General features: G+C 39.7%; 1 protein-coding gene across 6 annotated transcripts in view; it reads right to left on the bottom strand.

The window, feature by feature from the left end:
* The window catches only part of Cd47 (CD47 molecule), a 56,833-nt gene that overhangs the window by 11,421 nt on the left and 27,487 nt on the right, over positions 1-17,925 (bottom strand). For all 6 annotated transcript variants that reach the window (XM_034514904.2, XM_034514907.2, XM_034514906.2 and 3 more), the window contains 5 exons: positions 16,082-16,171; positions 6,011-6,118; positions 4,833-4,925; positions 3,823-3,915; positions 2,199-2,291 (listed from right to left, as the gene is read on the bottom strand). In XM_034514904.2, the coding sequence (XP_034370795.1) occupies positions 2,199-2,291; positions 3,823-3,915; positions 4,833-4,925; positions 6,011-6,118; positions 16,082-16,171 (477 nt within the window). The remainder of the gene's footprint in view (positions 1-2,198; positions 2,292-3,822; positions 3,916-4,832; positions 4,926-6,010; positions 6,119-16,081; positions 16,172-17,925) is intronic.

The raw sequence follows: 17,925 nt of genomic DNA, 5'->3' as shown, positions 1-17,925 counted from the left end.
ATTAATCTTCTTATGTGCTCATATGAAGTTATAATTTCCCGACTTCATACGATTAAAATCCTTCTTATAAGAAAAAAGTACAATACAATTTAAAAATTATATTTTGCTATAGAAAGCAAACGTTAAAATCATATCCCTTAAAATTGCAATTAAGGCTACAAATTTAAACTCAGAAATAATAAAAAATATATAAAACTTATGATTATCACATGGATATTACCTAACTTTAAAGAGAACATTTCAAAAAGGTATTTGAAGATTTTATTGCATTCAAACCAAAAGTCACCCATTTCTACAATGGTGTCTGCCACCAGCAGGAATTATTTTGGAAACATGACTTTCACTTCCTGATAAGAATGCTCAAATTTGCAACCTTAATGCTACGCATGTTTAGATTTAAGCAGTCAGAACACATAAGCAAAGCACAATCGTTGTCCTAGTCTACCATGGTATCTAAAGAGCAGTCATCCTGTACCTTTTCTTCTTGCCTTTCAACTGACCGAAGGTGTCTCTCTCCACTCTGGTGTCAGACAAGTTGATTTAAAAAGTTAATTTAGGATAGGCTCCAAGTATCAATAAAATTGTACTAAATTCTTATATTACATATAATATATTTATCTAGCAAATCATCATAAAAATACTTTGGGTACTTTGATTTCATTTTCATTTAACAAGGTAATATGGACAATTACCATGGCTTTATGATCTTCACAGAGCTATAAGCCATGGAGAAAGTTTGAAATCAGAGGGAGAAGGCAGCCACTGGACAATCACAATGCTCATGGCAGCTATATGCCACAGAGCTCGATCAGACATGGAGGCCTGAGAGCAAAAGCATGCATTCCAGATAGAGAAGAAAAACGTAAGAGTGGAGAGCCGACCACCAGCCAGAGACACCTAAGCCCGTGGCGTCAGAACTGTATGAATACTGCAGGTCACATACTGTTCTTAGCATTCAAGGCAGCAGCCAAACCAGCAGTGTCAGCTCGCAAGTCCAGACACAGGCTGATTGGAAGACTAACAAAAATAGAATATGCATCCAAATTCAAGGCATCAGAGTCAGCTCTGGAACGCCAGCCGGCTACAGATGTCTTAGCTGTGCTTGATGTGGCCTAAAGTTGGGAAGATTCAGCAAGGAACAACTAATACTTACGAATACACAAACTAAAGGCAGGTAGACTTTGGAGTTGTTTACATAAAAATATTAAAGAGAAAAGAATATGTGTGTGTGTGTGTGTGTATCTCAGATCAAATTTCATGATCAGAGATTAAGAAATAAAGTTCAAAAATAAAGGTGAAAAACTTTTTGAAAATCTTATGTAAATACTCTAAAAAGTTTACTGACTATACTATTCACCTTTTTGTATTCATTTTTAGAAGTTCATCTAAGAGCACATCAGAAATACTGATTTGTTTCAACGACATAACTTTTGAGTTTCTTGTTCCATGGTGAAGAGTATGCTATATTGCATAAAAATAACAAACTACTTCTTTTAAGGGAGACTCAAAAATCCTATGGCTGGGGTCAGGTGTGGCTTACTCAAGGCATATCTTGTTCAGGTACCACTAAAAGCACTTATCCATGTCTATACATGTCCATAATAAGAATGCAGAAATCCTGTATTTGAGATTGACAGATTAAGCACCAAATAGTGAACCCAAGTCAACACTTACTAGAAGCTGATTTTAAAGGCAATAAAATCTTGAATTTAAAGATCTCTTTTAATATACTGGTTTTTCACTAGAAGCGTTTTAAAGTAGTGCACTGGAAGTAACTGCATATTAAATATAGACGTGACAGGCTTTAATTTTCAGTCCCTTTCTCTGGAGGGGTGTTTGTGTATGTAAGCAGTGTATATAGAGACCAGAGGAACAGACAAAGCACTCCACAAGAGGAACCTGGAACATGGACAGACATTTCATACTAATTAAAACGGAGCCTCCTAAGGTAGCCTCTTTTGCTTATAAAAATAAATTTTATTCCTCCTAATACACTGAACCATTTTCTTTCTTAGTTTGTAACTCCAACTTCATAAATCTGCATGCCTTCCCCCTCTTTAATTGGCATCTCTCCAATTATATTTTCTCATTTTTGAAGACATCAATATGTTTCTACCCTCAGCTGGAAGGATGCACTAAATCCATTTTCTAAATATCTGAAATTCTTTGCAGAGGCTTAAAAGGTAAGATTCACTTACCGACAAACTTCATGTAAACTAGTCCAAGTAGTTCTGCTAGAGCTATGATACCCAAACCTGAAATCAAAAGGGGGCCGTGCACTGGTTCACAAGCTGGGGAAACAAGAGAAATATTGGTAGAAATGCATATAAAGTAAAGAGATATCAACTTAAAGAAATCAACAATAACTATTAAGATCAAGTATATATTTTCTTTAGGTGTACTTGCAGATTCCCCAATTCTAGATTTACAAACTAGGCAAACAGTACTACCACTCAGCTACATCCCAGAATATGTCAGCTTGAAGGATACGATGTTTTATTCTAATGACCAGTAAAACCTTTATCTACATGTACACAGTAAACAAATATCTTTATTACTAGTGCACTAAAATAACTTAATAGGATAAAAAGCATTTTTAACATAGTGTATTCTTACTGTACCAAGATTAGTGAAAAATAAAGTCAAGGTAAAGTGAAAGAAAAGTAAAGTCAAAAACATCATTCATGTAGAGCCTGGTTATTTGACAAGCTCTCCCACAAATACAGGCACCATCATTGACTAGGAGAGCGGTCATCTCATAAGCCATATCTAGGCAGCATTCTTGTAGCAATGGGAAAAATACTATTTATACTGGTGTGTGTGTGTCCGTCCACATATGGTTGTGTGTGAGGGGGGTATTGAAAAAGAAATGCTGAAAATTCCAAATACTGAAAAATATGTGGAGAAGCAAGATATCTCTCACTGATGGTGTTGCCAAACACTGTTTGCCAGTTCACTACAAAAATTAACTGTACCTTACCACACAATGCAAAAATTACAGCCCTTGGTATTTAGCCAACTAGAGCTGAAAATTTATATCCACAAAACACATGCTCATTGATGTTTACAGTAGCTTTATTCATGTGTCATAAAAAGAGGAAGGCGACCAGAATGGCCCCCTCAGTAGGTGAATGCAAAATACTAAACACAGTATGGCAATAATATTTTCCAGCACTAATGAGCTATTAATCTATAAAAAGACACGGATGAAACTTGAGATTTATATCTAAAAATGAAGGAAGCCCACATGAAAAGGCACACACGTAACCTCTCTATTGTGTGTAGACAAGACCTGTGCTTTCCTCACAGTAAAAACCCAGCTCTAAGGCATTTTGAAAAAATGCAGAACTACGTGGAAAGTTAAAAAGGTCAGTGGTGTCAGAAGTCGGGGGGAGACAGATGAACAAGAAGTACATGGGGGAGGTTATTCCATGTGACATCATAAGTGGTATCATACATGTCACTACACATCTGTCACAGCCACGGACAGTATGTACAACACCAGTTACCAATTGTGATATAAGCTATTAATGTGTGGTGGGAATGATTGTCTCCACAATGGTTCATGCACTGCACCAATGTGAAATGCTTAGGGAAACTGTCAGTCTATGGGGAATAGAAACAGGGTAGGATATATGGTAACTCTCTGTACTTTCTACTACGTTTTTCTATGAACCCACAGCTATTCTAAAAGAAAAATCCATTTAGGAGGAAGATGAAAAAGAAGAAGAGGAAGAGGAAGTGGAAGAGAAAGAGGAAGAGGAGAGAGAAAGTAAGAGTGCTAACCTAACTGAAACTCAGCTCATTAACAGTATGACTCACCCATGATGCAGAGACACAGCCCGACCACAGCAAGGACATAGCCCAGCACTTGAGTGATCAATATGGCAATGGTGAAAGAGGTCATTCCAAAAGCTGAGGGAGGGACAGGAAATAACAGAAACGTGTTGAGAACTCTGATGTAGCAATCAGTCCTGTGGACTTTTGACACTCTCAAAGGTGGACTGCAGTCCCTTGTCAGATGATGTTTCCCAGTTAACCTTCACATAGGACTGTCAGCTCCAGACTCCACATTCTGCAAGCGTATATTGCCAGGCATCTGAGAGGGACTGGTGTTTTTTTCTAAAATCCTGATGCAATGTTGTTGTTACATTTATACACTGTGCAGTATGAACGGCTTGTTATGCATGGCTTCTGCACATGCACACAATGTTCTGAGGGGGAGAAAAACCTAACACACAAACATAACCTCTATACTCTGTGGGTGGACAAGAGCTGTGTCTTTCTAATGAACCTTGAAATGCAGCCTAGGGATTCAGTGCTAAATGAGACTCTTTAACAGTAACAAAAATATGACCTTGACTTATTTTTAAATGCACAAAATGATATTGATTATGTTCAGAATAGCTATACAATTCAGTGTTACCAATGCTTCTGAAATTCGTGACTTATAATCCCACCTCACAGAACCAGTCTTTCTACTGCAAAGGTTTACTAAAAGAGGAAAGAGAGTCCTAATACCGACTCATGGCTACAAAAAGCCCCCAAATTAGAACATGCAATAGCCATTAAAAATTATACGCCATGCTTTAAAATTACACCAATGCCATCAGATATGCAAGAAAATTGCTTTGTACAAAATAATTTTTGAGAAGACCTAGCAACCTGAAAATTAATCTGTATGGGAAATGTCACTAAGAACACAATGCACAATGGAATAAAGCAGCTTTTACTGAACTGTTAAAACCATACAAGAATATTTTCACCAAGGTTTTTTTTGTGTGTGTGTGAAGAAAAAAGGTAAAAACCAGACTGTAAGAACAAAGACTCACCTGTCATAAACACATTGTACTGAAGCAGTATTAATATTCCCGTAGAGATTACAATGAGGCCAAGTCCAGAGGCGTTCTTCACGGGCTTTTCTCCTGTTAGACAATACTTAGATTTAAGGTATTTTCTTGTGTACTTCTTTTTGAAGTTATATACTTACTCTGCTAAATGTTTTAACCTCAGTGCTACGTTATAAACTGTGAAAGGCTTAAAAGGGTTTCCGCAAGTCCATACAAAGTAAGTAATTCTTATTTTATCATTTAAGGCCAAACTAAAGGGTCCATGTCACAACGTGTTGCATCTTTCTTTCATTTGGCTTTAACTCTTTAACTGCCTTACAGGATTCCAGATGATAAACTTGCCCGCAGCTTGCACCATACATTCTCAGGATTCAGCCTGTCCCCCAAGCTGAATCAGCTACTGTTTCCTGATTTCTTCACCTCCTCAGGCCTGGATGCAGACACAGTCACCAAATCTGTTCCTAATATCCTCCTGTGCCACAGCGTCCCCAAGAGAGCAGTGGCCGGCTATGGTCTGCCACGGTGAGCCTAGGCTTTGCTTTCCTTCCCATTTTCTCTCTGCCTCTATTTCCCACTCACACTTCCCCCTCTCAGCTGCAACGAGCATTTCAGACAGACACAGATCCAGGTTTATTCCCATTTCCACATCTTAGCCAGGGAGCTTTAGCTCCAGAGTGGGTTGAATGAAGGCTCTGGTTATATTCCCCCCTTTCTGTCCCTAGGAACCATGAATACAACCTCATGTGTCAGAATAAACACTGAATGGGAAAAAATATGCTACTAAGTTAAGGATGTAGAATGAAGATCTGACCTGAATTGAATGGGTGCCTGAATACCTAGCTAGTGTCCTTGTAGAGGAGATCAGGGAGGCAGATCTCAAACAGACACAGAGGTCACAGAGGTCACGAAGAAGCAGTGATGGGAGCCACTCTACTAGGGAATAAATTCTAAGCACTGTCTGTCAACACCAGAAGCTAGGAGAACAAGGACAAGAATTCTTCCCGGGAGTCCCCAGAGGGAGAAACAGCCCTTGAGAGAGAGTTCAGACCACATCGCTTGCCACAATCTGTCACAGAAGCCCTAAAATCCAATACACGCCCCCCTTGGGATGCTGCCTCACCTCAGCCCACAGCCCTAATCCTGGTACCCATGAATCTTACCCGGGATGAGAAGGATGGCTCCAACAACCACGATGACGGTGAGCACCAGCCCAGCGACGAGCAGCAGAATGATTCTCTTGTTCGTACGGCTGGATTTATATTTGAGTGCTTTAAGAGAAAAACAAGGAATTATATAACTCAAATTGCAAGCGATGCCATTTCTGTAGCATACAATGTGAGAGAGAAACAGACAACCCTCCGTATGTGAGAAACTTCTGAAGCACCAATCCTCAGCCCCTACCCTCTTACCTCCATGCATTTTTATAAGTCATGGCCATGTGAATGTAGATGTTGAAGGGGTAGGTGACATTTTATTCCCTGCACTTTATACAATCAAACTACACATAAAAGGCCTTCTAAATTGAAGTATCATTAAGCCTTTTCACATTTTTTCACCAAGCAGTGGATCTGTGCATAGAATATGACAGAATACCTGGACCCTACATATTAGATGTCAGAAGAGCCCCCTTTCCCTACCTAGCAATCAGTGTGCTCCCAGACACTTTCAACTCCCTCCACCCTGAGAAGCAAAATCACCCCAAATTCATAACACTGCAGAGCCACACACAATGCTGGTAAGACACAGCTACACAAAGAGAGACACTGAGAAAACAAAAGTCCCTTTTAAAGACTTTGCAAGACACCTAGAAATCTAGGAGACACAATGTGAAAATGAGAATAGAATAAACAATAAAGAAATCATATCATTAGAATCCCAACAGAGAAAAACTCCTAAAACTTTCAACTAAGACACTGAAGTAGAAACACTGCCAGGGTTCAAGAGGATCCATGGTGGAAATCACTGGTCCTGATGCAGGCTCAGTCGGGTGCTATTTTCCTCGCTGACACAAAATGTTTCAAATGATAGGTTGCATAACATTTTCTTTTGTTCTCTATTGATCTTTTTGTTTTGTTAATGATGAAGGTTTTTGTTTTAATAAGAAGAAAGGAAGGAAGGAAGGAAGGAAGGAAGGAAGGAAGGAAGGAAGGAAGGCAGGCAGGCCATTAAAGGCCACCAGAAATAAGACTGAGGAACAGAGAGCTGTAGGATGAGAGACTGACATGCTTCTAGTGCCACCTGCAAACTGATGTCCTGTTGCTGGCAATGAAGGGGGTGTGATGGTGTCAATCAGAAAAGTTCCTCACAGGCTCAGGCATTTGAACACCTGGTGGCACTGTTTGGGGGAGGTAATGCATCTTTTAGGTCATGGAGCCTTGCTGGAAGAAACAGGTCACTAAAAGCAAGCTTTAAGATTTTATATATTCCTCCCTTGCCAGTTTGTGTTTCTCTCTCTCTCTCTCTCTCTCTCTCTCTCTCTCTCTCTCTCTCTCTCTCTCTCTCTCTCTCGTTTGAAGCTGAAGATGTGATCTCTCTGCCTCATGGCTGCCATGCATTTCTACCATTTATGAACTTTCCCTTTAGAACCATAAGCCAAGACAAATATCTCTTTCATCTTTAAATTGTTTTTGGCCACGATATTTTATCACAGCAACAAAAAGCAACTAATACAGGGGGGAATTGTTTAAACGTTGTATTTGGTTTTAATTTTCTTTTACTGAAATGACCAACAGATTAAATGCAATGAAATCGGGAAAGTACTTAATGACCATAATAAAAATCTATCATGGAAACACCTGAAGACTTTTATTACTCTACTGTTCTAGTTCCTTTCCTGTTGTTGTGATAAACACTGTTACTAAGAACAACCTAGGAGAGGAAAGGGCTTATTTCAGCTTACTGACTAGAGTCTACCATTGAGGAGCATCAAGGAAGGAACTCAACCAGGGACTTGAAGCAGAAACTAGGGAGGAACGCTGCTTGCTGACTCCTCATGCTTAGCTAAAGGTCTTATTACGCCGAGGACCACATCTGTACAGGGAATAGTGCTGCCCACAGTGGGCTCAGCTCTCCTTCATGAATTATCAATGAAGACAATTCACCACAGGCCAATCTGATCTGGGCAATCTGTCAGCTGTCCCTTTTCAGGTGACTTTAGGCTGTGTTAAGCTGACAGTTAAAGCTAACTAGGAGAGCCTCCTACTCATTCTTTTGACTAGAATCTCAGTTCTAATCACTTTCAGAGGAGACAGTGGTCCACAATTCTGAGTAACTGACACTCTTAGGAACCAGAGCACATCATGTGGCAAGATCCCTGGGCTTTGTTTGGTTGGTTACCTCTATCAGGCCCTGATGCTCACAAGATGACTGCTCAGTCCCATCCCTGTCTCCTTAGAAATTTTCAGTTTCCCTATTTTCAAAGCTCAAACACCAGCTAGAAAGAAACTGAGGATTTGGGTCACAAAAGACAAAGACCTATTCCAGAAAGGCAGAAACACAAGATTCTCTAGGCATGTGTTCTACTTGCCATTTAATTCCATATATACTGCCATCTAAATATAGTATGAAAAGTCTGTAAAAGTTGCAACATAAAAGCTGTTTCAAATGAACCACAATCAATCAAGCATTCATTAGCGACTCTTCCAAGTTTAATACAAAAATATGAGCAATTAAAATAAAGTAACGGGAATTTAGAATACAGTCTAATTTCATGCAGAAACACTGGCTGGTATCATTCTAAGTAAAAATAAAAGTCTGAACAACACATAAACTTCATCTCCTTCAGGCTCAGTAGGCAGAGCAAATGATGATGCCAACAATAGCATAAACAAACAAACAAACACTACAAAATATTACATCAAAAAGTCTTTCAGGTAATCTATGTGTTGAAGGTTGTGCTAGTTTCTGGTGACTGTTTCAACTACTATTTTCCAGGTTACCTAATCTTCTTAAATTAGATATTTTCTTAAATTAGATATTGCAGCAAATGTATTACTGAGTCTTAAGTAATCCCAGGCAATGGAAGAACATCTGTGTTTCTTGAGCAAGCATTCAAAGGGAGTCTCTTCTGGCTCATAGTGTTTGCTCACAATGGCCACATTCAGCTGGTCTCCACAGCAGGGAAGGAAGGTTATCTACTTAGTCAAGTTACCAGTGTTCTCAGCTACAGCGACATTCCATAGAACCCAATCATCTCAAGGGCTTCTACTGGTGATCTCTTCTTGTTCCGTAACCAGTAGATTTATCCCTACTTATGCAATTTATCAAGATGTTAAAACACAACAGAGACAACATGAGTTAAAGCAATTTACCAAATGTTTAGGATAAAGATAATTTTAGTATATTCTTCTTCCTCTCACTTTCTTCCTGTTTTTCAAGACAGGGTTTCTCTATGTTGCCCTGGCTATCCTAGAACTCACTATGTAAACCAAGCTGGCCTCGAACTCACAGATATCCGCCAGTCTTTGCCTCCTAAGTGCTGGGATTAAAGCTGTATACCAACACACCCAGCTTAATTTACTGTTTTCTTAACAGCCAGTTCTTATCAAACTTCCTATTGTAATTTTGTAGTGTAGCAGAATAATTGGTGTGATTTCAACAATGTGCATGTTTTAAGACTTCCCCTTAGGCAAACCTCCTGAAATCGATACTTAAAATACATAAGACATAATGGCACTTACGGCCTTGCTTTGTTTCTGGAGACACTGTCATACTATGTAACCCTGGATGGCTTGGAACTCAATTTTCAGACCAGCCTGGGATCAAAGTATGTGCCGCCATGCCTCTCCCAGAATTTATATATTTTTAAAAAAGTTTCTAACATTACTGCTGAAAGATACAGGAAAAGCAACTATCAAGGAAAACCATATGACATGTTGTTTTGTGATGTAGTCTCTCTGTATAACCCATGCTGACCTTGAATCTCCATCCCTCCTGCCTCTGCCTCTCAAGTGCTGGGATCCCAGGAGTGTACCACTGTGCCTGGCACAATGTGACAGTATTAGCCATAACATTAGATATTCTTCTAATTCAAATATATGCTTTATAATCTCATATCATATGTACTATAGGATAGGTGGGACCATTCACAAATTTTTACTGTGTATGCTGTAACATTCCCCTATATTGGTCCAAATCAAGGAACAAGTAACACATTGCTTTATTCAACAAAAATTAAGTACTACCAAGCCACAGAAGGCATAGGTCTAGTCTAGTCTTAGTTCCTTGCATACCAAACCTTTGAAATCCCAGTGAACAAAGATGTGCTCTCTTCTAGCAACCTGAATGAGGGGTTAATCTTATGAACAAACATGATTTTTCAGGTCTCTGCCACTGACACACAGCACATGAGATAGCACATGAGTTGTGGCTGAAGAAATCTAGTAAAATAATCAAGCCAATCTGGGGTTAAATCAAATCTATCAATGTTAAATTTTTATGATCCTCTAAAAATGAGATACAAACCAGCCACTAAGGCCTACACAGACTGTAGGCTACCTAGAAAAATCTAACACTTGCTCAAAAGACATGACATTCAAATAGTCCCCAGCCACATGACTATTGAGAAGAGACAGAAGGTATACTATGGAGATAAAATTTATATCAGATTAAGAATAAATCATAAAGGGAGACAAACCATCGATTTAATTATTATACTGTTCTTTTCTGATAACTCTGGCAAAGTAATTTAGACTCCTTTGGCGTCCTTTGGGGAAGAAACCAATATTATTTTCAATATAATTTGATAAAGTACATAGGATAACTTTTAAAATCAAAGTACAATTTCATTATTTAAACACACACACATAGATGAAGGCCTTGTGGAAATGGTGCAGGAGAAAAATGAACTGCCATGTATAAAGTGTTTATTTGCTGTGAGTGAGTAAGATAACTGTAATAAATTCCACATCCTAGCCAACTTCTCTGATGAAATAAGTTTATCAGGACAAACATTACAAAAGATCACATTCCTTATCCACAGGCAAAAAAAAAAAAAAAAAAAAAAAAAAAAAAAAAAAAAAAAAAAAAACAGCTTTTTTTTTTTTTTTTTTTATGGCAAATATATGAGCACAACAGAAGGGAATGTCCAGCTGACATCTCCCGATGACAAATTATTCTGGTCTAATGGAAGGTTCCAGAACTACAGAGGATATTCAGGGGCAGTGTTGTCCAGACTTTGAAAGTGTAAAGGAATTGATGACTACATTTCTGTAAGAGTAGAATGCTGTGTTATAATAGTTTGGCCCAGTTTTTCCTACAGGAAAGTCAGTGAATAACTACATAGCTTAGTGATCATATGAGCACTACAGGGAAGGACAAAGCTTAACACTGTTGAATAAAATTTACATTAAACTTAGCATAAATACACATTATGATTAGGGGGTCTCCAAGCAGGACACAGACTGACTTTCTGTAATAATATTTGTCTGAATAATATTTTTACCTTCTTGTTTGAGTAGAACTCTCCCCTGCAATGTAGTGTTTGTCCTTATTTCTCCTGAATTATTTTTCCTATTCAATAAGAAAAATTCCTATCACATCTCTTCATTTACAAGTGCGTTAGAAGGCCTTGTTACCTTTGTTAGTCTTTGAGTTAGGCTTTGAGGACTTAAGTGAGACCTCAAGGCTCTTGTGACGGAGAATTGCTTTCTTCAAATTTCCCAACAATGATGGTAACAACATTTTCCCAAATAGCACCAAGTGATAATTAAATTCCTTGTGGGGCAATTTTGAGTGGGGATCAGAAGGAAAAGTAAATGAACAGTGTCTAGAATACACAGAAATAAACCCCAGCTGCTCTCACGTTACACATTTCTGGCATGCGTGGGTCCCATGGTTTAACTTGGGGAACTCAGTCTGAAGTTTCATGACCAAAGTGAAACAAGAGAGTAGTTCATGAAATATGCTTCATGAGACATCTTTAATACACAACTCACAATATGACATAAATAGAAAAAGTGTCATCATGTCACAACTACTGACCAGCCATTGCATGGTTATACTCAGTTTGGGCAGACAGCCAAGTGCCTGGTTATGATATCGCCTTGTCTCCCAGTGATAAGTCCACAGGCACCCAGTGTATCATCATAAAAGGAAACTGGGCAAGAAGAGTGAACAAGCCAGGAAATGACAAGTGTGAACACTGAGTGTGACATTCAAATAGACCATAAGCAGAGTTACAGAAGAGCTACTGTGGCGGATGCTGACACTGCCACCACAGAGACAGGCAGGCAGCTCAGGGAAGGCGAACTCACTAACGTGAATGAAGTAAGGACCATGTGACAATGAGAATGTCCCTGAGGATGTGACTCTGGAAAACAAATGACAAAACAAACAAACCAACAATGAAAAACAAAAGCAAACCCAAACCACAAACACATCAAATAAAAAAAAAAAAAAAAGCACACCACACTACAGAATTATGAAACCTGAATACTGAAGTACAGAGCTGCCATGCTGCAGGCTGATATGAACCAACAAGGGAGCCTGACAGTTTACCAGAGGATGTTTGCTCTGTTTCCAAAGTCACAGAGCAATACTAAAAGCTTCAAGCTGTGCTTAGCACAACATTTTAAATACTGACTTTTTAGCAGTCTGATTTGCCATGCATTAATTTCGACATTACCGTTAGTTTCATTTTCTAATACAGCTATAGTAGGGAAGCTTTAATGTCTTCAAAGGTTTTTTTTTTTTCTGTATTTTTAATTTTTGTACAGGCTCTTGCTATGTAACTCTGATGTTTGTTCTGTAACGCTAGGATCACAGGCCCGCACCACCAACATGGCTTGTTTTGACAACATGTTTTGAAGGCCACTGTATGACGGTAATTTTCCTATCTATTATCCGGACTGTTTGCAGAGCTCGGCTTCCATAGCCAGGTTCATGGTCATATGTGACTGAGTGCAAACTAAAGATCATCTATCTATATAGGACCAGGGTTAGAGGAAAAGAAAACAGAGAACCGATAGCCAGCGTTTTATGTATAGCTGGGCCTTAAGCCTGAAAGAACTACAATACCATGCAGTACTTGAAAGCACCTATCAGCCATCAAAATGTAGGAAGGAACTTATATTTTCACAGTATAGGTGAAGAACTCTGAAAATCAGCCAGGACAACAGCTGGTTAACAGCATGACTAACTCTTGAGTTGATCCAAGGCAATAGGTCTGTCTTAAGGTTTCTATTGCTGTGATAAACACCATGACCAAGTGCAGCCCATGGAGGAAAGGGTTTACTTCAGCTTAGAGCTCTCAGGTCACTCATCACTGAGGAAAGGCTACAGGTGCCCTGAGCTGAGCTTCAAGACACAGCTTTCTGTAAACAAACTGTCCTCAATGGTGTAGGGCTTCTACTTGCAGTGTTGTCACAGACATGCAGAGCCAGCAAGATCACTGAGAGAAATGTCCTATGGTCCACTACAGACCAGAATGAAAGGTGAAAACGAACTAGAAATCCAGAAAATAAAAGCCTTGGGTCTGTGTTAACATAAATGCATGACCACACAGGTAGGACAGCATGTCAGAACCAAGGAGCATTTGACAGGGTGAAGGGGAATGGTGATCAGCTGATCAATCAACTGACTGATTGCTTGATTGATTTGGGGCCAAATACAAGATAGGCAGACATACCATCTTGATGGCACTGACTGACCAACAGACATGGGCACACACTACCACACCTCAAACCTTTAGCTCAGTGCCCAGTAGTCCCCAGGGGTACGGGTAGAATAAATCAGCATGTGAGACCAACATTCTACTCTCTTCCTAACAGTTTCACAGGCTCAGAGTGGTGGTCTAGATACCCATCCATCCTTCCTGCAGACATTCAAGACAAGCACACAATCTAGTGGTTAAGAGCACTGTCCAAATCCAGGATTACCAGGAAACAGCTGGGTGACTGTGGACAAACTGCCTGTCTCTTATCTACAAAATAGGAACAATAGCCACACACTGGCAGAGTCCCTGTGGGAAAATAAATGGTTTCGGTGGGGGGGAACTTGGCACGGCGAGTGACTGCTCCTCAGAGCAAGAGCTCCTCAAATATTCAGCTGCTATTATAACTACTTAACTTTTAATGGGAGGCCAAGCCGGGTGAGTCAACTCCAGAGGTTTGTCTTCCACACACCATTCTATCTCCTCTATTCTTTCAGGCTCCTCCCTTGTTTAAGATGAACCAGAATCAAACATTTCCCATAAATATTTCTTTCGATTCATATATATACTCTTTAAAATGCAACTGGTATAATAAAAATACTAAAAAAAATATATATATATATATCCAATATAATGCGTATAGAACACTGAGAGTTTTCTTTTCCCCACACATCAAATTAGGGGAAGGGTTTTTAGAAGTATAACAGTGTCAGGACCCTGAGATGAATGGTGGACAGCAGTACTCATCAGAGGTAGCTGTAATTGACAGGGTGGATCTGCAACACATGTTGGCAGAGTTTATCTGCAGGCTTAAAATACCCCTGCTGTCCAAAAGCTCATACACTCTTATCAGAGTTTCACGGTATAAAAATTTGGAAACTTCCTTAATACCCATTAAGATGAAAGTTCAATAAAACATTACACAGCCATGGCAGGAAAGTACAAGCAGCCATGGCGACACTCTGAAGACACCAGGACACGGGCATGTACAAATACATAAGCCGTATGAGCCAATTTACCATTTCCTTTTATAGAAGAGAAACACCAAAGAAACAAAGACAGACAGAAATGGAAAATGGAAGGAAAAAAAAAAACCCTTATTTCTAGATACGTGGCCAACAGATGATTTGATGACTTCTTACATAACATATTGCATAGCCAGAAAATAATCATTAGTTTTATTGTGTATAAATATGGATGATCATAAATGGATTCATTCCTGATCCATTCCACTGAGAATGGTATTGCTAATGATAATGTCATAACCAGAAAACTTCTGTCAACCCAAATTCAACAGCATTGCAGTGAAATCACTGTATGATCCTTAAAAGGCTGTTTTCTGCCTGAATCACAAGACAGCCCTGAAAGCCTGGGTCTGCCAATGTGGCTGAAAGCTTTCCCTAACACTAGTGATTATGGAGTAGGGCCTGAGGCCCTTTCCTTAAAATAAGAGGCTTACTGAAATTCTAAGATGACTTCAAACAGTGTCTGCAGTTTTGGAGGTAAAGGACTATGGTGTCTTGACAGTTGCCACAGTCAGGTCTTGTTCCCCTCTTTTTCCATTTAGACATAACCTGGGGACATTTCCAAAACCACTAAGCATTTCCACAGCCCCGCGCATTGTGCAAAATTTTTCAAATAAACCGCAAGTCATCTCACATCTGTTTTTATGTCTCACGGAGGACACACAGGCTCACATTCCAAGGAAGGCACTTCATGAACCATCTATCCAGAGCAGGCACCCTCTGCAGTAACTCACTAGCATTCACCTCTCCGGAGGCCGAGGAGTAAATTTAATTAGCACTATTTGCTCCTTACCTGAATAGGTGTTTGGTGGTCCTCAGTGACTATACTCGGGGGGCTTATAGGGCAAATAGATCTTATATTTTTAAAGCTTGAAAGTTTAGTGTGTCACTTCAGAACTTCACAAATGTAGTTAATTTCTCTTACTACACAGTATGGAAATATTGAGGAAATGGGGCATGTTCCTGGAGGAACGGCCAAAGGCTGGTATGTGGATCCTATTGTGTATCAGCCTGAACAAGAATGCGTGGAACTGGCTACCCTGTGATGACAATTCTGTACTACTGATGGCAAATCAGTTACAGCATTGGGTTTGGCCTTCAGAGATTCGGTTATCCAAAGCAAGACCACAGAGCCCAGCTCTATCAGGGGCTGCAAACAGGCATAAACAGGGCTCTGTCTACAGACAAGCTCCAACTGGGGAAATGAGGCACAGCATCCTAGGTCCCCAGAGCACAGGGGCCCTTTTCTACAGGCTAGTTAGACAGAGCTAATTAGAGCACCGATCATATCCCAGAACAGTGGCTCTCAACCTCCCTAAGTCTGCAACACTTAATACAGTTCCTCATATTGTGGTGACCCCAATATAAAAAATATTTCATTGGTACTTCATTAGTAGAGTAATGGTTGCAAATCCTAATGTAAACATCTGATATGTAGGATATTTGATATGTGACCCCCCAAAAGGGGTCACGACCTATAGGTTGAGAATCACTGCCCTAGAAATACACATTGTATCACTAATGCATACATGGGAAAAATGCATTGAAATACTTACTTAAAATACCAAACTTTCCCCAGAACAGGAGTATAGCCAAAATTGGGAAAATAACAATGAGGATCTTTTCATTTGGAGAAAACCACGAAACTGTGGAGAAAGAAAACAGAAATCATAATTAGTGTTTACTATTCTCACTGCTAATGGTCTCAAATATATCCTTATTACTCTAGTAGACAATAGAAATAACTAGAGATGTGGGCCATGGTTTACATACACACACACACACACACACACACACAGAGAGAGGTAAACATATTGCATGTATAACTTACTAACAACTTCTCTGACTGTATGTAGGATGTGTGCACCCTGTGGAGCCCCGAGGTTAATGTCTGATGTCTTTCTCAATAGCTTTCCAATGTGTTTTATGCGTCAGGGTCTCTTGCACACCTGAATATCATTGATTAGACTAGGTTGTGGCCATCAAGGTTCAGGGGTCTAGCTGTCTCTGAGTCTCCAGTGCTGTGCCTCAGCCTCTATGGATGCTGGGGATCTGAACTCAGACCCTCAAATTTGTATCACAATCACTTTAACCACTGACCCAGGCCCCTAGGCCCATAGAACAACATATTTTCTTCAGGAATCCTACAGTTCTGGTTACTTGGGTATGCATCATCACACTCCTCTGTCCTATGATCTGAGGAAGGGCTGGAAGCAGTGGACAACAGGCTCTGGCCTCATTGCCAGGGGTGAAAATCAACTCTGATTCAAAATCTGTGTGACTGTAGACAATGTCTGAACACCGACATTCTTCAGTCCCCTTGAATGACACAGATTCTGTTGAAGAATTTCTACTACTACTGAAGATTATATATGCACAGGGCACAAGGCTGCTGCTTACCACTTGCTCAGTGACTGTGAACTGCGGTTATTGAGTTGGTTTTTTTGAATACCTGTGTGCGCCTGATAGTCATCAGGAACAGTAAGTGATCCTATAAAGCCTGACTTGGGGAACGAGGTAAAGGACCCCCAGGACCACTAGGCCCTTCTGATTACTGTGACTAAGACCAACAAAGGTGTCCCTAGCCTTTTCTCAAACTGGTTCTGGGAGAGGAGACTTAACTTATAAACTGCTGACTTCAAAAAGATAGTTTAATGTAAACACAAGGAATTTTAGGTTATGAAGAAAGCTGTTTAAGGGTATTATAGGTCGCATAGTGAAAATCTATCCTGGCCCCTCGTCCTATATGTATGGAGCTTAGATACTAAGATTACAAATAAGACTTACTCAGAACTTTTAGAATGTTATGCTTCACTTCAACTGATAATCCCATTGGACTGAAATTTTATGTATGAATTTTATTTTTCTCTAACAGTGAAATCAAGTAAACTCACTGAAAGATTTCAAAGTTGCCTATACAGGGGTGTGTGCTAGAGGAAGGGCCCCTTTGCTCCTGGCTCCTGTCCCAAGAGAGAACTGGCATGCCTGAAATCAACGCCATGCATTACTTCTGCCCTTAGTGTCAGTGCAGAAGTTCGTGAGCTTTCATTCACAATGACAGCCAGGTGTTTCTTTTATTAAACTTACATACTAAATACTGATGAAAGAAAGGTTTATATCAATCCCTATAATGAAACTGTAAATTCTATCTTGGAAATACCAGTGCTTCAGAATCTAGTGTTCTGCCCTAGTCACAGTAGACACAACATATTTGCTGTTGAAAATAACAAATATTCCAAATTAGTGAAGTAACCATGTGCTGGCTGGGATTATGTCACTTTGACACAAGCTAGAGTCATTCTGGAAGAGGAAACCTCAATTAAGAAAATGCTTCCACCATATTGGTCTATGAGTGAGCCTGTGGTATTTTTTCTTGGTTGACAATTTTGGTCCCAGATAA

The sequence above is a fragment of the Arvicanthis niloticus genome, chromosome 12, assembly GCF_011762505.2.
Source record: "Arvicanthis niloticus isolate mArvNil1 chromosome 12, mArvNil1.pat.X, whole genome shotgun sequence".
NCBI classification, from domain to species: domain Eukaryota; kingdom Metazoa; phylum Chordata; class Mammalia; order Rodentia; family Muridae; genus Arvicanthis; species Arvicanthis niloticus.
This window is presented reverse-complemented; position numbering and strand designations above follow the sequence as displayed.